Genomic DNA, 23,439 nt, shown 5'->3' with positions numbered 1-23,439 from the left:
ATGTCCTTCCCCTGCCTCGACGCTCAAGAAGAGAAGACCCAGAAGCTACAGCAAAAGTCTATGGAGTCTGGCCCTGAACCATCCTATACGACCGGTGCTCACCAAGAATTTGTTTCACACGAGCCTTTTCTTACTGATTGGGGTGGCAGTCTGTCGTCGTTCACTATTGCTTACGAAACTTGGGGCGAGCTGAATAAAGACGCTTCAAATGCGATATTGCTGCATACTGGGCTATCAGCCTCGTCGCACGCGCACAGTACAGAGAGTAACACAAAACCTGGCTGGTGGGAGAAGTTCATTGGACCGGGAGAGCATTTCCCGATAAATACTTCAAAATACTTCGTGATATGTACCAATGTAATAGGAGGGTGTTATGGCAGCACGGGGCCATCAAGTCTTGATCCAGTGGATGGACAACGTTATGCGACACGCTTTCCGATACTGACTCTTGACGATATGGTTCGTGCTCAAGCTCGCTTGCTCGACCACCTCAGTATAGACAAGCTATACGCCAGCGTTGGTGCAAGCATGGGTGGCATGCAGTCACTTGCCTTTGGTGTGCAATTTCCCGATCGTGTTGGCCGGATAGCTTCGATATCGGGGTGCGCGAGATCACACCCTTACAGCATTGCAATGCGACACACACAGCGACAAGCACTGATGATGGATCCACGATGGAACAGAGGCTTCTATTACGACTCCGTACCGCCTCACATGGGCATGAAGTTGGCAAGAGAAATAGCCACTGTAACATACAGATCCGGTCCAGAGTGGGAGAACCGCTTCGGTCGACGCAGGGCAGATCCCAGCAAAGCACCAGCTCTATGTCCTGACTTTTTAATCGAGACGTATCTAGACCATGCAGGTGAGAAATTCAGCCTCGAATATGATCCCAACTCTCTACTGTACATCAGTAAAGCTATGGATATGTTCGATTTAGGTCACGAACACCAAATTACCACCAAACAGAGACGAAAACAAAACGAGGATCGACTGTCCCAGGCAAGAGCAGAATCCAGGCAAGAAGAGGAATTGAGCTGCAGTCTCACCCTCCCTACCAAGAATTACGAGGAGAAGAACTCTGTAGCTCCCATGGACCAGGACCTTTCAGCCCAAACGTCCCGTGCTCCACCAGCAGATCTTGTCAAAGGTCTTCAGCCACTCGCTGCTCATCCGACCTTAGTGATGGGTGTTGCAAGCGATATTCTCTTTCCAGCATGGCAACAGCGCGAGATCGCGGACACCTTGAGGGCAACGGGTAATCAGAAAGTTACCCACGTCGAGCTCGGCGAGGATGTGAGCCATTTTGGGCACGATACGTTCTTGCTGGACCTGAAGAATATCGGTGGAAATTTGGGAAGGTTTCTGAACACGAACGAAGCAGCGCTGGGTGGTTCGAGTAGTCTTCTGTTCCGTGCATGAGACTGCAACTGATTCTATCCATGCTATTCTCCCGTAGCTCAGAAAGTGGGCACTCGTCTGAACAGTTTACCAAACGCCTAGTCCTGCTTACGCAGTGTGAGTCGGTTGTCCGTCTCTTGTTGTGACCGGCCTTGTAGCTCCCTGCTCTCTGGGCAGAATTGACCTTGTTAGCTGGTCAACGGACCTGCAGTGGATATTGTGCAAGTTCATCAGACTCTTAACTATCTCAACCCTCTTCATCTTTCCTCCTCCTTTCCTCTCTCCGTACTTGTCTCTCGCAGATATTCAGTCGATCTTCCCAATCCTCCCATAGCTCACCCATCCCCACAACCCCGTGCTTCACCCACCATTCCAAAGTCATAGCACTACGACCTCGCAGCTCAGCAATCTCAATGTCGAGCTTCTCTTGTCTCTCCTTGAGCTTTCGCAATCGTGGTCCCGCATCAACCAGATTCGAAGAGTGTCTAGCGGAGGGGATCTTGAGGGCCTGTAACGTTTGTAGATGTGCGGATGTCGTTGTGTATAGTGTGCTATTGCTTAGAACTTCCCCGGCACGGAGAGACAATTCGTTCACGGACAAGGGAGGAGAATCTGAGCTTCGTGTTTGGTTTGGGAATAGCTCTGGGTATTCACGGCGTAGGCCATCTACCATGCGGACGAGGTTTCCGGGAGGTCCATCCAGGCGTTTGAGGTTGTTCAAACGCATTTCGAGGGTTCGTAGTTGTGCTGGGATCTTAGGGTGATCTTTTGATGCGATAGCTGCTACTTGCTGGCCCTCGCTTTCTTGCGACGTGGCTGAGTGGCCTATAAGAAGGAACTCTAGACGGGATAGGCGGAGGTTTAGCAGGGATAACGTCGAAAGAGCGGCAAGTGTGGGATTGAGAGGTTCGTCTAGTGAGAGTGATCGTTCTTCGGAAGCCATATTGGAGTATCTATTTTAGCAATGCTACTGTAGGTCCTAGTTTTGGGGTGAGCACTTGCAGGAACCTCGCTTCAAATCAGGGCCAGAAATCGTTGTCCTTGCGCAGGAGCTATCCTCGATAGAACAAAATTGGAATCAAACTTGCTAGTACGAGCAAACGAGCATAAAGGAGCTTGTCCCGGTTCAGAGCATGATTTCAGTGCAAGATTCGTCTTTTGTTCGTCCCATGGAGAGACGGCGTAGACCACGGGGGACACGGCACACGCAGGCACGTCGAAGAAGATCGTAGTCAGTGAAGTGGACGGATAGCGAGTTCAAAGGGCAAGCCAAGTACTCTTGATCTCCTGTGCTGACAGTGTGGTTGTCTGTAAAACAACTGCTACAGTAATTCATCAGGACGCGAGCAAGGCATTTCTAGGGCCGAACTTTTAATGTGACCGCGTAATCTTTAGTGCATATCCGCGTTTCCATCTTTTACGTGGGCAATATCGGACAGCGGAACCTTGACACAGGACAGCAACGTGTTCGAGCGAACTACCAGTTGTTTGAAGATTGGTATGGAACATAAGGTTCGACTAGGTTTTGAATCATCTGCCGAGCTTCGCTACGAGGCCGGACCATTGAAAAGCCAAGAGCGGATCACAACAGATCCTCGTGCTGCGTTGGCAAGGTGGAAAGCTACGATAGCTCGCATGCCCCACGTACTTGTTCGAGCTCCGTCCTGTTTTCTTTTGTCCATCTAGACATACTGATTGCAGGCCTTTGTGTATAGCAGAGAAGTCGATTATAACATCGCCAGGTGTCCAGATCCAAGGCAACTTCCTGAAGAACGAAGCTCATACCGTATTGAGGGAGCCTGGTTGTCAAGGTAGAGTCATCAGATCTATTCCTTCAAATACGTGGACATCATGGGCGGGAACACCTATCCAAAGAAGTGCATCCTCCTTGGCCTCAAACAAAGCGTTATCGACGATGCCATATCCGACCTTCGACGTGACCTACCGGAGACAGAGTTTGACTTCATCTCAGCTCTCAGCATTGACGCCATGAAAGCAGAGCTTGAGAAGCAAGATATAGACCAGGTCTTTATTGGGGCAGGTCTACCAACTGACATCCGCGTCGAAGCGACCAAGACTGTCCTTGAGACTAGTCTGGTAACCGAAGTGCATTTAAAGAATTTCAGTGCTGGCCCTCAAGGTTATACTCCCTTTATTCGAGCAATGTGCTACGGCATCAGAGAGGCCCAGAAGCTGCAAGCAGCTCAGCCTTCGTGAGACAGGTGCGAAGGATTTCCTGGAATGGCCGTGGTGATCGGGAAGCATCATGACGAGTTTGGTATTGTAGGATACAGGAGAAGAAGTACATTTTGTACGAGGATTAACAATTGCGACAAGAGAAGGACCAACGACTTCCATTCGAGGCGTATGAGTAGTCCAGCGACCTGCAATAGCTGATTAACCGACATCTGTGCTGCGGGTTATCCAATACACAAGAAAGAATCTTCTCCAAAAACGATTGGCTAGCACAAGCAGCGTAGTTCTTACCTCTAGTAACCTGCTGTGAGGCATACTTGATGGTAGATTTGCAATGCTGGCTATGGTTGTAAGACGGAGAGCTTGCAAACTTCGCCTGCTTGAACAGACAGGCACGACCCAACGAGTCTGTAACAAGCTCCCAACAGACTGTACTCCTTCCAGTATAGCTTGTAGAGTATCTGCACGACCAATCGTTCAACTCTTCACGCTGGAAGATTAGTCTAGTCCCTAGATGGCACTATACTTTCTTATGGTGGTGGCCGATGCATTACAATCGGAACATGTCCTCATGTTCTTAACAAGTCGGTCGACTGCCTAGGGTGGCAACAACGATGCGGTATAAGGCTGCATTGTAGTTCAAAATGGATGCTCACACCGAGAATCCTTGCAGCAACGAGGTCCTGAGATCTTTGCTCCGAGCTTCGACCGAAACATAACAGTTTCACTATGCAAGTTCCCATAAAGTGCTGGTTGGCACGGGACAGCAAGTCAGAGAAAGCCGGCCACTCCACGTGCCCAGGCTGGCAACTTCCATCCAATATCTAGAACTTTAACGAGAAAGTTCAGGGTAGTGCTGTCACGGAAGTAGAGCGTCATGCAATTTCGACACCGTAATCAGCAGACTAGAGACACGAGAGTTCAAATTTTCTCAATTGCACTTGGTGGGGACCCCAGTCTCTCCATGTGGAAAGGATCCATTTGCTCACGCAGATTGGTTGTTCCTTCGGAGGAAGCACCATACACATACATTAGTGTTTGTGGGAAGCCCGCTTACGATTTCTTGTTCATGCCAGGCGTTCGTCGCGATGATGACTGCTCTTGTTCCCGGACAGTGCAGTGTCCGTACCAGACATATAGTTCTAACATTTCGATCGTTGCTGCGCGGATTCGTGAAAGACACGTCCGCTCTATCATTCACACGAGGCGGTAAGCACAATCAGCCACATTGTATCACCACATAAGGACAAATTTCTTACTCGAATCTGACACAACTGAACACAAAGAAAGAAGAGCTCCGACGAAGCTCCAATAAGACTTCAACAGATTTGACGTTGTCGACCCGTGATCCTGGGTAGGAGTACCGCACCAAGCTCTTATATAGCAGTCTCTCGACATGTTGTTGACAGAGGCTGCACAACCATTCTTTTTCACAGCCAATTCTAGCGGTGAAGAGTCCTGGGCTCAAGCGGGAGTGGCAAGTCAACGTCGACAGAAGTATACTCGATCAAGGTCTTCTGCTTCGTCCGGATCGTTCAGCAGAGCACTTCGTTTAGCTGATATCGCTAAGCAGCATGGATTTGGAATGCACGTTGAGAACTGGCGGGAGGACTTGCTGCCTGTAAGGCAATATCTGCCAATGCAACACATTATTGGCAGTTTGAAGCGCGACCGTGATCAAGCCGTGAACTACGTCGAATCTCCGAGTATCTATCCTGCTAGGGACGACATAGTCCAGCGTCAGAGAGAACTGGCAGCACTGTCCCCAGGCAGCGAAGACTCATTTCTTGACGAACTTAGAAGCCCTAAACGTCGACGGACCTCGGACTGCTCGCGAACAGAGTCACAATGCACAACAGATTCTGACCCTGATAGACGTTTCAGCTACCAGACAGCTGAACATGTTGCAAAGGACATTCCGCAAGCGGCTCTGCCAGGCTTAAATCATGTTCTGAACCTGTCTACGATCACAGCAGACGAAAGGGATATATTCACTGAATATGCACCCAAGCATCTTGACGATTCGCAATTGCTGATGACAGAACTGCTGCAGATGAGGGAAAACATGATTAACGGCATAGACGAGGAAGATACACAAGACAGTGCCGATGCTGGGGTCGAGGAGTTCTGTTCACCTGTTCTACCGCCCGAACGCGAAGCCGAAGTTGAGAAAGCCTTTGAGGACTTTCTAGATCTTCAGGACAACCACTTTCTTGCGAAAATTGTGACTACTCTACCTGACACTGTTACAGACATCGACAGATCTCGAGATTGATGACGCGACATGAATGGAGCACGCTCTAGACTCGATACAAAATGTCTCTAAGGATGAGCGCTTGTCACTTATAGTTCCTTTCCAGTAACAGATCGGAGTTTTAACTTATCGAAGTTCTTAGTCAGTACATATAGTTCGAGCCAACTATTCCTTCAATTTCAACTGATCCCGTGAACGAACCTCATCGAATCGTAGAGCGAAGGACGGCTTCGAATGAGGCCTCAGGCACAAAATATCGAAGCTTGGCAGACATTCAAGCTCGATCACATGACCTTCAATTGATCTTTTCGTGTCTTGACCAGCAACAGAAGGTGGACTTTTCCAAATATATCAAGGTGAAAGTTGCGATCATCCTTTCCACGTTGGAGGGTATTTCAATGGTATCAGAAGCCTAGAAGACTCTTCATATGGCTCACTTGCTCGACGCGAATTACGGGTGGTGACAACAAAACCTTCTGCAAGCTCAACTTGAGCTTGCTGTAGAAAATGCGATAAAGATTCCCGCTCGTGAACCTAGCTTTGATGACAGCTAAATTCCTACACACATAGCTAATTCTACAACAGGCCGTGGTTGCAAGCGAGGTAAGAAAGCAATTTGGGTACGTTGACCTCGAAGCTATTGAGGTCGAAGCCTACTAACTGGCGACTAGTACGGAAATAGTCTACGTTTAGTTGGTTATGGGACACTTGGATTTCTTGTTCAATGTACATTAGCTATCGTGTTGGATGTCGATGGGGAGAAAACCTCCGAGCAAGAATAACCTTTACTGGTCTATGATGAAAAACGTCAAAAAGAGAAACGCGAGTTCAAGCTCAAGTCCACCAGACTGATGCTGGATGTGCGATATCTCTGGTTCGATTACCTGAGACCACTTGTTTTGAAGTATTGGTTGTATGCCTGGGCGGATGTTTTTCAGCACTGGTACGACCGACAAGGATATCTAATTCCTCAAACTGCTTCCATGTTCCAAGACTCCTACTGCAAAGGGATCACGTCCTCGTTGCTGAGCGTCCTCTCCGCCTTTGTCTCTCCGTCTTGTTGTATATCTTCGTCCTTGCGTGTATCAGGAACACTCTTTCCGATGTGCGCCAACTTCGTTTCCACGCTCGCACCCTGCTTGATTGTTTGCAGTACCACGCAGTATTTCTCACTCATGCTGATCAACTTGTCCACGCTCTCTTTATGTTCCTCGCCCACATCGAGCCGCAGAACGAGCTTTATAGACTTGAACCCTACAGGGACTGACCCACCATTTTCATCTTTGATACCCAGTGTTCCACGGAAATCCAGATCTCCCTGAACAGTGATACTGCCACCTTCTAACGGAATGGACATCGCCGTCGCGACTGCGCGCACCGTAACACCGAAGCATGCGACAAGACTCTCGAGCAGCATATCTCCAGAACATAGCTCTCCACTAGCGTCGAAGCCTGGGCCACCAGCTGCGGGATGTAGGCCTGCGACTTTCTTCGCAGCCGAGGCAGCTCCAAGACTGCAAGTCAGGTTCGTGGCATCGAGGGAACCGGTGCTCGTGAGGGTGACGACCGCGCTGGAAGGATCGGATCGATACTTGTCCTTCAAAGGTTTCTGCTTTGCACGGAGTGCTGAGGCTGCGTCGCTCATCCTGCTGTCGTTGCTTACTGTATCTTTTTAGTGTCGAGTCTGAGTATGCCCTTCTTCACGAGTGATCAAATGTAATACAGATTACAACAAGGAGGACGGAAGAAGAGGTGTCGAGGAAGCTTGGTACGAGTAGCGCACCCATGACCGTCATGGCTGCAAAGAATACTGTTGTCAGCAGCGGAGTGCTCCTACCTCGGATGGCTGGAGAAGAACTGCAGGAGCTGCTTTCACGAGCAGCAATTGGGACGTCGTTGAATCTTCTTGGGCAATGTTTACATCATGTGGTGCTTTCCCCTCGTGTGGAGGGTGCCTTTCACCCATTCTGAACCTTGTGGGAGAGGGCGATGATACAAGAACAAACCTCTAAAGCACAAACGAATTAGATGCATACTTTTCGATGTTTGCTATCGACTGAAGGCTTTGCAAGGATGGTTTAAGAAGCTATCTGAATCGACGGCAAGGATGGTTTCGTACAGTAGTGCAACTATTAGCACGACATGTGGAGCACGGATGTGGTGTCCAATACTAATATATGTAATAAGTTATATACGATCACATTTGCGCCTCGCAACCAGACACAATAACATCATGGCAGCTCTATCGAGTCTATTGCCTGTAACAAAACGTACAGGCCTTCTGATAATCCTAGTCCGGGCGACGTAACTCTCGGCCACAATAACTCAGTTCATCCACGACCGAGCTGTTCGAAACTATCGAAACAGAGTGTATGACCACTCAAATCTGACGGCTTGACGATGGCCGAGGACTGGACAATAGCTCAACGGGCTTGAGGACGGATCGAGGCCATTCTGCTTCAACTCGAGGGGTATTGCGTCTGCTGTAGAAATCTGGTAAGCTCGTATTTGGGAAGGCTAACGACCTGTCCTTCCATGTCGACTTGCTACAGCTTAGCTCTCAATGGCTCATTCAACAGATCTTTCATCTCGTGTCTGGGATAGTCGGGATTCAAAGCTGGATCTGGACGGTCTCTGTCCCATGCCCACTTCTCCTGCAGTTCGCTCGAGAGCTCTTTCTCAAGCATTTGTATCACGTATTTGCCGAGTACTGGGAAGAATTTCCAGCCGTGAAAATTTCCACAAGTAGCAACGTATAGACCTTTGGCGGCTGCATGGGGTGAGATTATGAAATCTGCGCTGGTTGTGAATGCATCCCTGGCACGTGTTAGTGGACGTCAATATATTGGGACAGGACGAGATCTTACCAGCATATACGGTGCTTCTCCATCTTCCAACTTGCGCCATTCTTACCATAAAAAACGTGGTTGGCATAATCAATGTCCTCTTTAAGTTTTCCAGATACCTTCCACTGAGCATAATCGGGCTCTGGAGGTGGTGCTGAGACGTGCCGGCCGGGCAAAACTTCTTGAGTGTTGCTGAAGATTGTTTGACCCCACCACTTTAACTCCTTGTCCTTTGTCGGTGGGAGACTACCAATGAACGGTCCTGTTTATCATATTAGCTGGTTTTTTTAACAAGCAATGTGAATTGAATATTTACCGGTCTGTGCGGTGTAGCCTTGCACGCCCACAGGCATGCTAGCAAATCTCTCATACGAGCTTTCGTCCAGCTTGGTCATACCAGTCGTGATGCCGCCAGCCACGATTCTTGAGCCAGCACGAAGATCTGTCTTGCCACTCTCTTGTGCACATATCTCCAGCAGTTTTGGTGTATACGCTCCAGTCGAGAGGACAACGTTTGAGGCTGTTAGAATGTCGCCTTTCGCTGTCTTCAAACCTGTACACCGACCACTTTGGTCAAACTGTAATGCAGCAACCTCAGCCGTCACATACTTGACCCCAAGATCTAAGCATTCACGTGTGACAGCACGCAGACAGTCTCCAGCAGCAGCCCAACCACTAGTCTTGTTGACAAGCACTTCCTTGACATCCGAGTAATCAGCATCCTCGAAAAGTCCGCCATACAGTTTTCGGGCCTCATCAACCGGCACAGCTTTCAGATCAGCGTCTCGGCCAAGTTTCTTGTAGTTGTCTATTACTTCCTGCGCGTAATCGCTTCGACACATCCAGTATATGCCGGTTTCGTGAAAGTAGGGCTTCCATAGTGGATCGGTCTTGAAAACGTCCTGTGATTCCAAGCCCATCTGGCAATATACTATATCGTCGTAGTCGGCGCGTACCACCTTGTTCCAATCCCAAGAGGCGGCTACACGACTTTCAGCATCGTACGCATCTCGGTCAACCAGAGTGATGGACCGATCCGGGTATTTCTTGACAAGATGATATGCTGTTGACACACCAAAAACCCCTGCTCCGACAATGAGGTAAGAGGGTTTATCTGAAGACATCTTGAACACAACAAACTCCTCCGAAGGGATCCTTCTTGCCTTTAGACATGATCACCATCTTATCGTTTCTCTCATATAGTAGCAACGATGTGAGTGTATGGAGGAGATGGCCGTTCTCGGCAAATGCGCTTGCGTGTCCATATTGAGATCTGTGGGGAAGAACGTGGTCTTTATGTCTCTTTTCAGAAAAGCTTTCCCTTGGAACGTCGATTTTGAGCAAGTCTACCGGACTGGTCAATAAAGAACAAAAGTATCGAGTTTGCTTTAGATATAGAATAGCTACGTATGTATTCGCTGCAGATACTTCTGCCAGCACCGTGCTCCATGGAATACAACACGTCGAAAGTTTTCAGGCAATTCCGACGTAAGAGAACTATGTTCCCAAGCACTGAGGTCTTGATCGTAGCTGAGCTCGAATAAAAAGGTAATTCAACACCGCGGTTTCCGATAAAGAACTCCGAGTTCAATGTATAGGAGCGATGCCTCCATCGTCCGTTGTTATCGATCCAATATCGATACTGCCGAATACTGGTTCGACGAACTCATCAAATTCGCAACAGAACAGAAAATGTTGTACATTGAAGTGAACTCCGACCTGTCGCAAAAATTGTCCCGGACGATTTTCAAACTGTTGAAGTGCCATCGCTGGTGGTGTCGCATGTACCTCGTTCGCGAAAATACGTGATTAAATCGCGGTTTCAATTGACGAGCCAGAAACACAGTCCCTTTCTGAAGTCCCGCTGGCATGCAACATCTAGAAGGAGGACCCAATGCGACTTCTGTCAATGAGCTACGTGCTCTAGCCTGTAGTTTCCGAAGACCGTAAAAGACATACCATAGTATGTCTGTGTATCAATGCATTTGCTCAAGACCCCGGTAGTAAATACGTATTTGTATTTTGTATAGCTTCTGCTTTCCGTTCTGTTCGGCAGGCCAGACATATTCAAACAGCTCTTTCAACGTCTCCCTCTTTGATTGCCTTTTTGATGCCATGCTTGCTTGGATGTACCATAGACTTGATACCCAGCCACTCCGTGTTGATGGGCGATTTGCCTGTGTAGATTAACAGATCATATAAAAATCCGCCAAACGCAGCGCCGATGAATGGACAAATCATCGGCACCCAGAAGTAGTAGTCTCCCGCTCTCCAGACTTCAGGACCATAGCCTACCATATAAGTGAACAATCTAGGTCCAAAATCTCGAGCTCTGTATTCTGTGTCAGCCTTGTGCGAACGAGTGAGTGCGTGTAACTCACAGATTGATCGCATAACCTGTCTCCCAGCCTAACGTGGCACCGATACCGAAGATCAAGAAAAACAGCATAAGAGGCATAAGGTTTCCTGCTCCCAGATTCCTTTCGTCCTTGAGCGCGAATATTACAAAAACGAGAACTGCGGAAGATATGATTTCTGAAAAGACCTGACCTGTCTTGGTAAGGAATGGTTGCGGATATGTGTTGAAGACTCCTGCTGTGGCCGTGTCGCTGTAACCAGGTACGGTCCGGACACCGTAGCCCTCATAGGCGTCTATTGCGGATTTGTAGTTGCCATAGATAATCGCAGCACCACAAAAGCAGCCGAATACCTGTGCGCACGCGTAGATTGGCCACTTCCACCAAGGAAACCCACGATACAGACAATTTACCATCGTTATCGCAGGATTTCTGCTTAGCATTAGCAAGATTTTGATGACCGAGTAGGTTGACTCACAAATGACCACCAGAACATCCACACACATAAACGCCTAGCATGACTCCGATGCCCCATCCCCAAGATATTGATTGATAATCACCTTTATTCTGACTCGCTTGCGGTAGATTGGGATTGGCTGACAGGGTCACTTGTGCAACGCTTCCGTCGCCGAAAACTATCATTATCATCGTGCCACAGAATTCAGCAAAAGCATCACGGCAAGTATACCGCACACGATACCACCAGAGGTGTTTGTGATGCTCATAATCACGACGTGCAGCCTCATTTTGCCCGCTGTTGTCTATTGGTGCACCATGTTCTTCATACGTTTGATAAGTATCCACGGGGTTCAAAGTATGGCCATCATTGTCCGGGTCCGGTGATCGTTGTTTGTGTCGATGCTCCTTGTGTGCATAACCGACGGCTGTGTCTGCATCGCTACTTGAAGGATCTGAATAACCAGTCGCAGGTGATCGACCTAGATCTGGTTTGGGAGAACCATAATCAAGAGCGTCCATCGCTATCGAGCTCTGCTACGATTCAGAGAATGCTCAGGCTGAAAGAAATACGATGCAAGTATATTCATACACGAGGGAGAGCTAAAGTGAGAGCTTTGCGAGATTCTGTTGCATCGATTGCATGCGCAAAGAGATTCCAGAAGACTCAGATTGAAAGGCTGGCGAAAATGGGTTCTTACATAGTGGGCCTTGCGGCATAAAGAGCAACGTCGTATTTCAAGCTACTAGAGTAGCTTGTAGTCCTTCGCGTGCTGCCGAGCAAGCCGCTCAGGTCATGCGTGCGAAGTGAATTCTGAATGGACTTATCATGTGGGGTCAAAGAGAGCTGAATGGTCGCTCGAGCCGTTATTGATATGTATGAGCCGCATGCGCTCGGCTCTTAAGTTCGCGCTTGGAGGTTGAAGTGAGGGACACCATGTTCGTTTCGTTTACCCCCTCCTCTTCTTGCCAATGGACACAGAATGAGAGCCACGGTTGCAGGCGGACGGCGGCAGCTACGCTGGACATCCGTCGATGACGATTTGCGTCTTCAAAATTTGAACAATTATCCATCCACAGATGCACGAATGATAGTGGTTCTTTCCTGGTACGTCAGCGGCTGTGCACGCGAAAAGCGGAGTTCGTGCCAAGAGATAGTGGCTTCAGATACATTCGCTTACCAATGTCATACATCGTCGAGGTGGTAAGTGATCAGCATACAAATACCGAGTATACCGAAACAAGGGTCATGCATCGACGTTATACTCGAGTACACAAGGCTGCCTGTTCTCAGGTATGAGCCTTTGTGCTGGCTCGAAACAAGTAGCAGATGGCAGATATATGAATTTTTGTCTCGTATTCATACTCTTGCGGCTCTGTGCCTTGAGAAAGTCGAAATAAACCTTCAACAGCATGTGCCGCCACCATTTCGGATCCAGTTTGTCGGACCCAAAACATCTGGTAGCAGTGGTTCTCAAGTATGTCAACCCAGCTGAAGACCTCTCCGAGAGATCGGATTCGAGTCTCCGGCTTTTTTTGGGCGCACACCCAGGCAGTCAAGAGTCTCTAGCACAATACGACAGCAAACAGTGGTGCAAGCCTCTCATTCGCGATCCAGCATGCACAGTGAGTCCAATGGTTGTAAAATAGACGTGGTGCAAGGCTGCGCTCAGTTTCTTATCATGTCTTCCGCTTCTTTCTCACACCTCCGTCTTCATCATCGCTGATCGACTGGTAAACTGTTTTCGGTTGTGTTTTGCTCCAAGCTTTGGTGAACATTGGATCCTGAACGGCCTTGTCCGCATACCTAAGCAGCGCCTCTCTAGGATCCTCATTCCTCATATCGCTGAACGCCACACGTCGATTGATGTGATCCTCGCTCGGTTGCGATTTCGAGAACGGAGTTTGGAGAGGTACATGTGGTCTGCGAGGATCTCGTGACTTCCCTGAGGCGGTAAGACCTATCGTAGGATGACGAGATGCATATGTAGATGCCTGAATCGCTTCCGAAGATGTCCCTGGATTCAAAATGGCATCGCCAGAGACGCCAAGTGAGTCGTGATCTGTAGTTAGTGTCGCGTCGTCGTCGATGTGGCGACGTTTTGGCAGACGTGATAAGATCGACACAGCACCTTTGGAAGAGTTGTTTGGGCTGAACAGTAGATGAGTCTCTGCATTAGCGGAACCTGTAATAATCTGATTGAGCTTGGGATGCCATTGAACAACGGTAAGTGGCGAGGACGGTGTGACCGGCGTGACAAGTGCAGGTCTCAGCGTAGCAGGGTTCAAGATGTACAGTGATCCTTCTTGTGATCCAGCCAAGATGGCAGAAGTGTTCGGCGCGAATATGACGTTGCTTGTTGGGTACTGCTGCGACGTTGACAGATGAACAACTGTGTTGATCGGTGCCTTGAACTTGCGAGTATCCCAGGTCTTGATAGTGTCATCCCCACCACGCGTCACGATGAGCCTGCCATCAGAACTTATGTCAATGCCGCTCGTCCAAGTATCAGGTTTGTGAGCGTCTTTCACCTCGGCAATAGGCCGGTGGTATGGACCTTGTCCTGGCCATATCAGTAGTGCGCCATCTAATGCGGCTGCAACGAGTAAGCTGCTACTGCCTTCTGGGCTGTTTCCCCATGCGACAGCGGTCATCCGGCTTCGTCCAGCAGCTCCGGCTTGTCTAGATTTGTGAACAATGATTTCTTTCTGTTTGCTTCGCAAATTAAGATCCCAGATACGTAGCGTACTGTCGGTTCCTGCTGTGACGAATTGATCTGAAATGAGCGGACTCCATGCTCCAGACGTGATCTCGCTTACATGTCCTTTTGTCATGTTCATGTCTCGCAGGTACATGTCGCCTTTGACTGTTTCGTATTCCGTCTCGCCATCTCGTGAGATAACTCTAGCTTGGGGTGTTGCGGTGACGACCAAAACCTGATTGCCTGAAAATGGATTGAACGAGACCTGGTGAATCGGATGGGTTTCTGAAGTGGCTGAATTCTTCGTGGCTGTAGAATCTATCGATTTGAAGGCTCGAATAGTGTTTGGTGCCATGGATGCAAAGTCATGAAACTTAAGAGTGCAGTCAGTAGAGCCTGTGATCATTCTTGCGCCTGCTGTATCTAGAGCAATTGATGTTACAGCTCGGTCGTGTGTCTTGAAGACAACATCGTGAGAGACTGGATATCCAGAGTCGTCCATATCATCTGAGCCACCAGAGCTTGAGTCACTGTCATCATCACCATCGTCGTCATCGTCGTCGTCCTCTTGATCAGGCGCGGCAGCTTTGAACTTTTTCTCGAATCCTGGTCGTCGCGCCTTTTCCATTTGTGCTTCAAGAACATCGTCAGGATTTGAACTCCCAAATGCCGTTGGCATAAAATCACGTAACGCCTCTTCGTCCATGTTGACTGTAGGACTTCGTGAACATTAAAAGAAAAGATTCAGCCACAGCAGTGGGCACCTTTGTGCCTAATCATGCAAAGACGGTATAGTGAGGATATCGAAAATTCATGCGTGATCTTGGAATAAATTGTGTCGAGCTATGTATGGGTATGGTTTCGAGTAATCATGGAGTCGAAGTCGATGCGATAAATGTGAGTAATTACAACTCGTGATAGTTACGATACTGTCCACCATTTGGGTTCCGGCAGCCTACTGGAGCCTATGACAGTGGCCCCGGGTTACCTCAACCACCCATCGACCCTGTAATACTCGCAGCCGCTAGTTGAGCCGTGACAGAGTGTTCCACACATTATAAGAACCACTTAGATCAATACCGTGTGCAGCGAACAGCACTAAGAGGGCAACTACAACAAGCATCTACAACCAGCAAATTGCTAGTCGTCTGCGGCCAGAGGATGTCATAACGAAGTGGGTCTGCTATTTGAAAACCTGCATGAGGTGCAGAGAATATCTGGAATATTAGACTCTACGGGGGAGACCTTTGACGAATAAAAAGAAAAGGTATACAGCTTGCTTTATCTTCCGAAACACAATTACGTAGGCTCTTCTCAACCATTCACCTTGCTACCTAGCACACCTTTCGTGCTGATGATGTCCCCGCCTCCGACGGTCCCCTCAGGTCGTCTCTCACAAGCAATTCTGCATGCGACCGCCAAGCTCTTGAAGGCACTCTCTGCTCGATGATGGTTGTTGTATCCATACTCACATTTTACATGTAGCGTCACGCTTGCTGCCTGTGCAAAGCTCTCAAGACCATGCACTATCATCTCAGTACTCAGATCGCCAACCTTCTCTCTCGTGAAACCAAGATTGATAACAGCGTAGGGCCGATTCGATAGGTCGATGACAGTCCATGATACTGCCTCGTCCAGTGGTGCATCACCACGACCAAACCTCACGAGAGACTTGCGATCGCCAAGACATCGGTTGAATGCAGTACCAATGGCTAGGAAAACATCTTCGGTGGTATGATGATCATCGATAACGAGGTCGCCTCTGGCTCGAACAGCCAAAGACCAACCAGCATGTTTCGAGAGCGCATGTAGCATATGATCCAGGAAGCCGACACCAGTGTCAATGGCTATCTGCTGAGTTAGAGTAATTTGTGTTGCATGATGTGATGAAGGTAGTGGAACAGCTAGATCTGGATACTGTGTCGATTTCTCGAAATTCCTGTCAAAATGCTCCGAAGTTTCAAAAGCTGCCAGTGCTCCTCCATCCAACGACATTGACACCTGTATTTTGGTTTCATTGGTTATACGGTTCAGCGAGCAGGTCCGCCGTGGCAGTGCCTTAAAGGTAGGCGAAACTGAGCCCATGACAACTCACAGACGCTGACCCTACAGAACCAATAGTATTCTCGGTGACTGTGTCTCAAAAGCGAGTTCAAGTATATACCAATACCCGCTGGGTGAGTAGAATCAGAGACGTGGGTTTACACAGTATGCCTGGTGATATAGGCGAAGCTCAACTTCGAGCTAGTAGATATCAATACCGACGTCAATTGTAACTAGTCGTCTGGTGTTGAGCTTGACAGAAAGCTGGCAGTACAACTTTTGTGGTGCTGATTGGCAATAATCGGTCTGTTAGTTTTTGTGATGAAGCATTTGAAGCTACCAAGCTTTGCTACAAAGAAATATTGTGTAGATTAGGGTTAAGCACAAGATGTAGTCGTACCACTACACAACCGTAACCTTTGAGCTCCACCGTGACTGCACCTCGATACCACCCGCAATCATAGCTCCGTGGAATGCTGCTGTGGCTCTTGAGGCTTCTGTGTAGTACTGAGTAGTCGCTATGCCTATCAATCCTACGTATCTGGCGCAAACAACGCGGACTTGTAAGCAAAATCACCCATCAATTTCTGAGAGCCAGATGCTGACTCGACAAAAGCCACGAGTTGGAATGAAGCGAAGCGACGGGTGCTTAAGTCCTACCGAGACTGGCTGCGAGCGGTGTGTAAAGACGTCGAATGAGGAAGAAGCCAGGTGCTAATCGTTGACCCTATAGACACCTGAAATTCAGCAAATGTACTCGTTAAATATGCCTGTATCCAAGATCCGGACGAAGGTACGGCAAGAGTTCGAGAAGCACAGATACGTGAACCAATTACGAGCGGTGGATGTGTTGATCATGCAGAGTAACATGGAATTTCAGGTCAGCCACAGCTTGGTCAAGCAGCATTCAAGTGCTCAGACTGATTTGGCACAGGAAACATTGAACTATTGGAAACAGCTGTCGCACGTCATGAAGTACTTCAGACAAGAGGAAGACCCTACTGCAAGATTACCGAACAACTTCATATCGGGATTCTTGGAGGTATGGATGAGGTCTCAAGCAGACAATGGCCAGGCACTAACGTAATATAGGGACGGAATTGAGCAGTATGTCATGCCTCCATATCGTACTATGCATGGATTGCAGGAACACCTGTTCCTAGAACCACCAGACGCCTACGCTATGCCACGAAACGCAACACTTCAAACAAGGACGAGAGCAATAGTCTTCTCAGATACCACTTGTTCCTTCTTGTTGCGCATTGAAATTGTCCCTCGCTACGGTGAACTTATGTGTAACCACATCACAGGCCTCTATCATGTCTTCCAAGCCTTTTCTCAGAACATCATATACCAAAACGTTCGTATCTTCTGCCCGAAATCAGCGGCATATTCCTAGGAGGAGACGATGCAGAACGGAGTGTTGTGCCAGCAAGGCAGGAGAATTGTCACTTACCCCATACCTGGATTCTAAGGTGCATTTTGGTTTCGCTAGGATGAGGAATGGTATATCCACAAAATTCAACATCCGGGTTCTTGTTGATGAAGTATCGCAATGCGTTGCCGAGTGTGTGGTCTTCTTTTTCTATCTGGAAAGACGCGGCTTGGCCTGTGGCTCCGGGTAGCTGTAGCGCTGGTTAGAGTCTGATGTAAGATCACTCCTCAATCATACCACCACTAATTTCTTGAGACCACCTAGTAGTGCATCGTCTTGGAATAATTGGTCTTCTGCTTCTGTGTCTGTGGTACGTGTATCCATCTTCGAAGCTTTTGAGATGACTATGTCGAGATAGTTGTTGGTGAGTTAAACGTTCACGACTGCCATCGAATCTCTGACAAACTTTTGATATCACGTGATCGAGAGGAATGTGCTAAGACACGCTAGCTCTAGCATTGCACCCGGCTCGAACTTGTATACACGTCTTTTGTCTTTCTCATGACTTGAATATGATCCCATACGCATCCTGCCAGCCGAAGCAGCCGAGCTTAAGGTAACTACGAGCCACAATATTCAACTTCATACATGGGAACAATCACTTAATTCTTCCTCCTTCTTTCAATGTGGAGTCCAGTCTACATTCTGCATAAACCCAAGCAAATTACCTTGGCCAGCACTTTTTCCTTGATCGGTGTAGGTACAGTACAAGCACATCGCCATGCGACCACCACGTATATAAACCTACAACACACATGTGCAGGGGCACAATGCATTTCTGTTGCCTGAAGCATTAAAACTCGAAAGGGAGAGGATACTGGATCATTCAAAGTCCCCAAATTGATGCTTGATGCCTCAGGCGACAAGAACGAATTGTGTCCACCAATAGCGAAATCTGTAATATTCCAGTTCCAAACATCCAGGCCTATTGTGGAGATTGGCTGTTCGGTGATCGGACAACGATAGATTTTCTCCAGCTCGTCCCTGTCGAGATTACTGGCCGACTCGTTGGCTGTTCTTTCCATGAACAACGTGGCAAATTGTCCTACGATCAGTTTTCCGGAACTTCCAAACTCCACACCGATGCCTCTAATTATACTCGAATAAGCACCGTCATTAACCCTTAAGACTTTGTCGTGATGACCAACGGGAAGTCAATTGACCGAGCTCTCGCCCCCGAGTCCCATGGCCATGATGCTCGGGGCCGTACTCGAGTAGCATGGATACCTGCTCGTATTCTTTCTTCGATCAGCGGTTCATCCTGCGTTGCTGCGCGTTTGTCTAACTGCACATTTCTTGTCGGATGGATCTCTTCCGTTACGAGTACGCTCATTCTTCGATACCTTTTCAAGTCTGCCTGTTGCAGCATTCGTGTTCATCATTGCCTTCCTTCTTCTCGTCCTTCACTGATCAGTCATTGATTGAACGCTACTTTCCTGCTGCCGTGACAATTAACATGTGTAGATAATATGCACGAGTAACAGCCTATACCAACATTCCAAACGCATTATATACATACGGACAGCTGAGCAAATCAGTCAACATGGATCCCAATGGTCCAGGTTTTGTAGCTGCAGACATTAGGGAGACGGAGAAGCAGAATGAGGACCTACAGAGAAGAGAAGTGGGCATAACAACAGAAAGTCAGGTACATACGGGAGAAATCGAGAACGAGAAGCTCAATGCCACTCATAGCACGCCTGTACCAAGATCGCCTACTTCGCCCGTCTCGCCAAAGTCGCTAGAATATAATTCAGAAAAGTCGACAGGGAGTTCAGAGGACTTTAGAAAGATTGACTCAAAGATACATGTTAGAGAGGATGCGCCAGAGGGAGATGCAGTCTTTGCGCATCTGCCTAAGGAAGAGCAGGATATCTTGAAGCAGCAGGTTGACACCCTGCCTGTACCTGTGAAGTACTTCACCCTCTATCGGTATGCCACAAAATGGGACAAGATCTTTTTAGTTATCGCAACACTATGTGCAATCGGAGGAGGTGCTGCACTACCTCTTATGACCGTTGTTTTTGGCAACCTCTCTGGCAGCTTTTCGGGCTACTTCCTAGGCACGTTGTCAGAAAGTTTCTCGACCATCCTGAACAGATACGTGCTATACTTTGTTTATCTGGCCATTGGTGAATTTGTTCTGGTCTACGTGTCAACTGTACTGTTCATCTATGTCGGCGAACACATCACGTCTAAAGTGCGAGATCGTTACCTCAAGGCTATCTTACGACAAAACATCGGATTTTTTGACAAACTCGGTGCTGGTGAAGTTACCACACGCATCACAGCAGACACCAATCTCATACAGGAAGCCATTTCAGAAAAAGTTGCCTTGACATTGAACGGTGTAGCCTCGTTCTTCGCCGCTTTCGTCATTGGGTTCATACGCTTCTGGAAATTGACATTGATCTGCATGTCTACTGTATTCGCCATTGTTTTGGTCATGGGGACTGGAGGTCGCTTCATGAGTATGTGGAACAAGAAGTCCCTGGCAGCCTATGCTACAGGAGGTTCAGTCGCCGAGGAGGTATTTTCGTCTATCAGAAATGCCGTTGCGTTTGGAACTCAGGACAAGCTTGCCAAGTCTTATGATAAGCATCTGATCGAGGCAATGCGCTGGGGGGTCAGGAGCAAGAGTATGATGGCCGTCATGATCGGTTCTTTGTTGTGTTTGATCTTTCTGAATTATGGACTGGCTTTTTGGATGGGCGGCAGATTTCTGACAAGTGGGGAAACCGATCTTGCTCATATCCTGACTATCATTATGGCTGTAATGATCGGCGCTTTCTCCTTCGGCAACATCGGTCCTAACGTTCAGCACTTCGTTGCTGGCATAGCAGCTGGCAACAAAATCTTCGCTACGATCGATCGAAAATCGCCCTTGGACCCTGAATCTGACGAGGGTGCGAGGCTCGACCATGTACAGGGAAATCTTGAGCTCCGGAACATCAAGCACATCTATCCCTCAAGACCAGAAGTTACAGTCATGGAGGATGTCAACCTTTACGTTCCGGCTGGCAAGACAACCGCTCTGGTTGGTGCCTCAGGCTCTGGCAAGAGTACAATCGTTGGCCTGGTTGAGCGCTTCTACGACCCTGTCGGAGGCCAGGTATTTCTAGATGGACACGACGTTAGCACTTTGAATCTGCGATGGTTACGCCAACAGGTCGCCCTTGTGCAGCAAGAACCTGTACTTTTCAGTAAATCTATCCGCGAGAATATCCGTAATGGACTCATCGGGTCCAAATTTGAGCATGAGAGTGAGGAAGAACAGACAAAGCGAATTGAGGAGGCTGCAAGGAAAGCAAACGCGCACGACTTCATAATGGCATTGCCAAATGGGTATGAAACTCAGGTTGGAGAACGTGGGTTCCTAATATCGGGTGGCCAAAAGCAACGTGTAGCGATTGCTCGAGCCATTGTCAGTGACCCCAAGATTCTTTTACTCGATGAAGCTACCTCAGCACTCGACACGAAGAGTGAGGGAGTTGTGCAGAAAGCCTTGGATGTAGCAGCAATCGGCCGTACTACCATCGTCATCGCTCATCGCCTTTCAACCATCCGTGACGCTGACAACATTGTGGTTATGAAGGATGGTCGTATCGTTGAGCAGGGCACACATTCTGACCTTCTCGAGAGTAATGGCGCATATGCCGCACTTGTCTCTGCACAACGCATACAGAAGAACCAGGACCAACAAGATGTACCTGCGTTGGATGAGAAAGCAGCATTGACAACCGAGTCAGAACTAGACAAGGCTGTATCCCGAAAATCCTCTTCTGCTGGCAGCGCAAGTGCTGATCCAGCGGACAAGAGACCAGGTCTTAGCAGGAACGAAAGCACCAAAGGGTCAATATCTGCCAAGGTTCTGGCAGGCAAGAGCAACGACGATGATGTCAAATATTCTTTATGGACACTAATCAAATTCATCGGCAGCTTCAACAAGAAGGAATGGCATTTTATGCTGCTAGGACTCTTCTTCAACATTATTGCCGGATCTACACAGCCAGTTCAGGGAATCTTTTTCGCTAAGGCAATCGTCGCTCTTTCACAACCATTAAGCCAAGCGGCTCAAATTCGACGCGATGTCAACTTCTGGGCGCTCATGTACTTGATGATTGCGTTTGTTCAGCTGTGCGCTATGTGGACTCAAGGTATATCCCTAGCTATTTGCAGTGAACGTCTTGTCCATCGAGCACGAGACATGGCCTTCCGACATTTTCTCCGTCAGGACATTGCTTTCTTTGACAAGGAGGAAAACTCAACTGGCGCCTTGACATCTTTCTTGTCTACAGAGGCTACTCACCTTTCAGCATTGTCAGGTGCCACTCTTGGTGTGTTGCTTTCTTGCACATCTACGCTAGTGGTCGCTATTTGCGTGTCGTTGGCAATCGGTTGGAAACTCGCTTTGGTATGCATGTGTGCCTTGCCAGTTATCTTGGGCACTGGGTATCTCCGTTTCAAGATCCTTGCGAAATTTACAGCAACAGCTCAACGTGCCTACAAGAAGTCTGCTGGCTATGCCTGCGAGCATACTAATGCCATTCGCACTGTTGCCTCCCTGACTATTGAGGACGAAATCTACCAGGACTATCGTTCACAACTCGATGCTCAAATCAAAGAGTCTCTGAAATCTAACCTGAAGAACAGTGTTTGGTACGCCGCTTCTCAATCCTTCATGTTCCTTGCTATTGCTCTTGGTTTCTGGTATGGTGGTACCCTCATTAGCAGTGGTGAGTACACCTTGTTCCAATTCTTCCTCGTCTATTCGGAAATCATCTTTGGTACACAATCGGCAGGAACAGTCTTCTCCTTCGCTGGTGACATGTCCAAAGCACGCAATGCGGCGAATGAGCTGCGTAAACTCTGGGATCGACAGCCAACGATCGACCCGTGGAGCACTGATGGTGAGAAAGTGGCGGACATCGAAGGTCACGTCGAGTTCAGAGACGTCCATTTCAGATACCCGACACGCCCTGATGTTCCAGTTCTCCGTGGACTCAATATCACTATCAAGCCAGGACAATATGTAGCCCTCGTCGGCGCTTCAGGATGCGGCAAGTCAACCACGATCGCGCTCATGGAACGCTTCTATGATCCTCTGGCTGGTGGTGTCTTTGTCGATGGAAATGAGGTTTCGCGTCTCGAGCTTAATGAGTACAGACATCATATTGCTCTTGTATCACAAGAGCCAACACTATATCAAGGTACCATCAAAGAGAACATTTTACTAGGTCTCGGTGGAATGAGCGACGACAAAGTGAGCGACGAGCGTATAATACAAGCATGCAAAGACGCCAACATATACGACTTCATCATCTCACTACCCGACGGCTTCGCTACTCACGTTGGACAAAAAGCTACATTGCTCTCGGGCGGCCAAAAGCAACGTATCGCTATCGCACGCGCACTCCTACGAAACCCGAAGGTCTTACTGCTTGACGAGGCGACAAGTGCTTTAGACTCTGAAAGTGAGAAAGTTGTACAGGCTGCGCTGGACAAGGCTGCTAAAGGACGAACAACCATTGCAGTAGCACATCGGTTGAGCACGATTCAAGGTGCTGACTGTATATTTGTGATTGACAGAGGTGTCGTCATTGAAAGTGGAACGCATCAGGAGCTGATGAAGATCAAGGGTGGACGATATGGTGAGCTCGTCAGTTTACAGAGTTTGGAGAGAAGGTAGTGTACACGACCGAATTGTTTTTACGGTACAAAATCAGTGGGGGCATCTTTTGAAGCTTGC

General features: G+C 48.3%; 11 protein-coding genes across 11 annotated transcripts; 5 read left to right on the top strand and 6 right to left on the bottom strand.

Annotated features, from left to right (window-relative positions):
- Nucleotides 1–1,422, top strand: cys2 (Serine O-succinyltransferase; the record flags this gene model as incomplete). The annotated part of the gene is made up of 2 exons (XM_064900125.1): nucleotides 1–602; nucleotides 627–1,422. The coding sequence occupies 2 exons, from the start codon at nucleotides 1–3 to the stop codon at nucleotides 1,420–1,422; spliced, it is 1,398 nt and encodes a 465-aa protein (XP_064753437.1).
- Nucleotides 1,423–1,499: 77 nt separating this feature from the next.
- On the bottom strand, nucleotides 1,500–2,344 carry LTR64_005786 (uncharacterized protein; the record flags this gene model as incomplete). The annotated part of the gene is made up of 2 exons (XM_064900124.1): nucleotides 1,500–1,570; nucleotides 1,741–2,344. The coding sequence occupies 2 exons, from the start codon at nucleotides 2,342–2,344 to the stop codon at nucleotides 1,500–1,502; spliced, it is 675 nt and encodes a 224-aa protein (XP_064753436.1).
- A 908-nt stretch (nucleotides 2,345–3,252) lies between these two features.
- Nucleotides 3,253–3,725, top strand: LTR64_005785 (uncharacterized protein; the record flags this gene model as incomplete). Its single annotated transcript, XM_064900123.1, has 2 exons — nucleotides 3,253–3,614; nucleotides 3,689–3,725. 2 exons carry the CDS (start codon nucleotides 3,253–3,255, stop codon nucleotides 3,723–3,725), a joined length of 399 nt encoding a protein of 132 aa, XP_064753435.1.
- Nucleotides 3,726–4,993: 1,268 nt separating this feature from the next.
- LTR64_005784 (uncharacterized protein) lies at nucleotides 4,994–5,872 on the top strand (the record flags this gene model as incomplete). Its single annotated transcript, XM_064900122.1, has 1 exon — nucleotides 4,994–5,872. The coding sequence occupies one exon, from the start codon at nucleotides 4,994–4,996 to the stop codon at nucleotides 5,870–5,872; it is 879 nt and encodes a 292-aa protein (XP_064753434.1).
- Nucleotides 5,873–6,848: 976 nt separating this feature from the next.
- Nucleotides 6,849–7,496, bottom strand: LTR64_005783 (uncharacterized protein; the record flags this gene model as incomplete). The annotated part of the gene is made up of 1 exon (XM_064900121.1): nucleotides 6,849–7,496. One exon carries the CDS (start codon nucleotides 7,494–7,496, stop codon nucleotides 6,849–6,851), a length of 648 nt encoding a protein of 215 aa, XP_064753433.1.
- Nucleotides 7,497–8,397: 901 nt separating this feature from the next.
- Nucleotides 8,398–9,821, bottom strand: LTR64_005782 (uncharacterized protein; the record flags this gene model as incomplete). The annotated part of the gene is made up of 3 exons (XM_064900120.1): nucleotides 8,398–8,668; nucleotides 8,719–8,959; nucleotides 9,014–9,821. 3 exons carry the CDS (start codon nucleotides 9,819–9,821, stop codon nucleotides 8,398–8,400), a joined length of 1,320 nt encoding a protein of 439 aa, XP_064753432.1.
- A 943-nt stretch (nucleotides 9,822–10,764) lies between these two features.
- On the bottom strand, nucleotides 10,765–12,032 carry FPS1_2 (glycerol channel; the record flags this gene model as incomplete). Its single annotated transcript, XM_064900119.1, has 3 exons — nucleotides 10,765–11,029; nucleotides 11,079–11,486; nucleotides 11,533–12,032. 3 exons carry the CDS (start codon nucleotides 12,030–12,032, stop codon nucleotides 10,765–10,767), a joined length of 1,173 nt encoding a protein of 390 aa, XP_064753431.1.
- Nucleotides 12,033–13,190: 1,158 nt separating this feature from the next.
- On the bottom strand, nucleotides 13,191–14,918 carry LTR64_005780 (uncharacterized protein; the record flags this gene model as incomplete). Its single annotated transcript, XM_064900118.1, has 1 exon — nucleotides 13,191–14,918. The coding sequence occupies one exon, from the start codon at nucleotides 14,916–14,918 to the stop codon at nucleotides 13,191–13,193; it is 1,728 nt and encodes a 575-aa protein (XP_064753430.1).
- A 608-nt stretch (nucleotides 14,919–15,526) lies between these two features.
- On the bottom strand, nucleotides 15,527–16,207 carry HIS3 (imidazoleglycerol-phosphate dehydratase; the record flags this gene model as incomplete). Its single annotated transcript, XM_064900117.1, has 1 exon — nucleotides 15,527–16,207. The coding sequence occupies one exon, from the start codon at nucleotides 16,205–16,207 to the stop codon at nucleotides 15,527–15,529; it is 681 nt and encodes a 226-aa protein (XP_064753429.1).
- Nucleotides 16,208–17,006: 799 nt separating this feature from the next.
- On the top strand, nucleotides 17,007–17,359 carry LTR64_005778 (uncharacterized protein; the record flags this gene model as incomplete). The annotated part of the gene is made up of 2 exons (XM_064900116.1): nucleotides 17,007–17,297; nucleotides 17,348–17,359. 2 exons carry the CDS (start codon nucleotides 17,007–17,009, stop codon nucleotides 17,357–17,359), a joined length of 303 nt encoding a protein of 100 aa, XP_064753428.1.
- Nucleotides 17,360–19,233: 1,874 nt separating this feature from the next.
- MDR1_2 (GTPase-activating protein) lies at nucleotides 19,234–23,379 on the top strand (the record flags this gene model as incomplete). The annotated part of the gene is made up of 1 exon (XM_064900115.1): nucleotides 19,234–23,379. The coding sequence occupies one exon, from the start codon at nucleotides 19,234–19,236 to the stop codon at nucleotides 23,377–23,379; it is 4,146 nt and encodes a 1,381-aa protein (XP_064753427.1).
- Nucleotides 23,380–23,439: the final 60 nt, after the last annotated feature.

The sequence above is a fragment of the Lithohypha guttulata genome, assembly GCF_036872675.1.
Source record: "Lithohypha guttulata strain CCFEE 5908 chromosome Unknown scaffold_4, whole genome shotgun sequence".
Classification (NCBI taxonomy): domain Eukaryota; kingdom Fungi; phylum Ascomycota; class Eurotiomycetes; order Chaetothyriales; family Trichomeriaceae; genus Lithohypha; species Lithohypha guttulata.
This window is presented reverse-complemented; position numbering and strand designations above follow the sequence as displayed.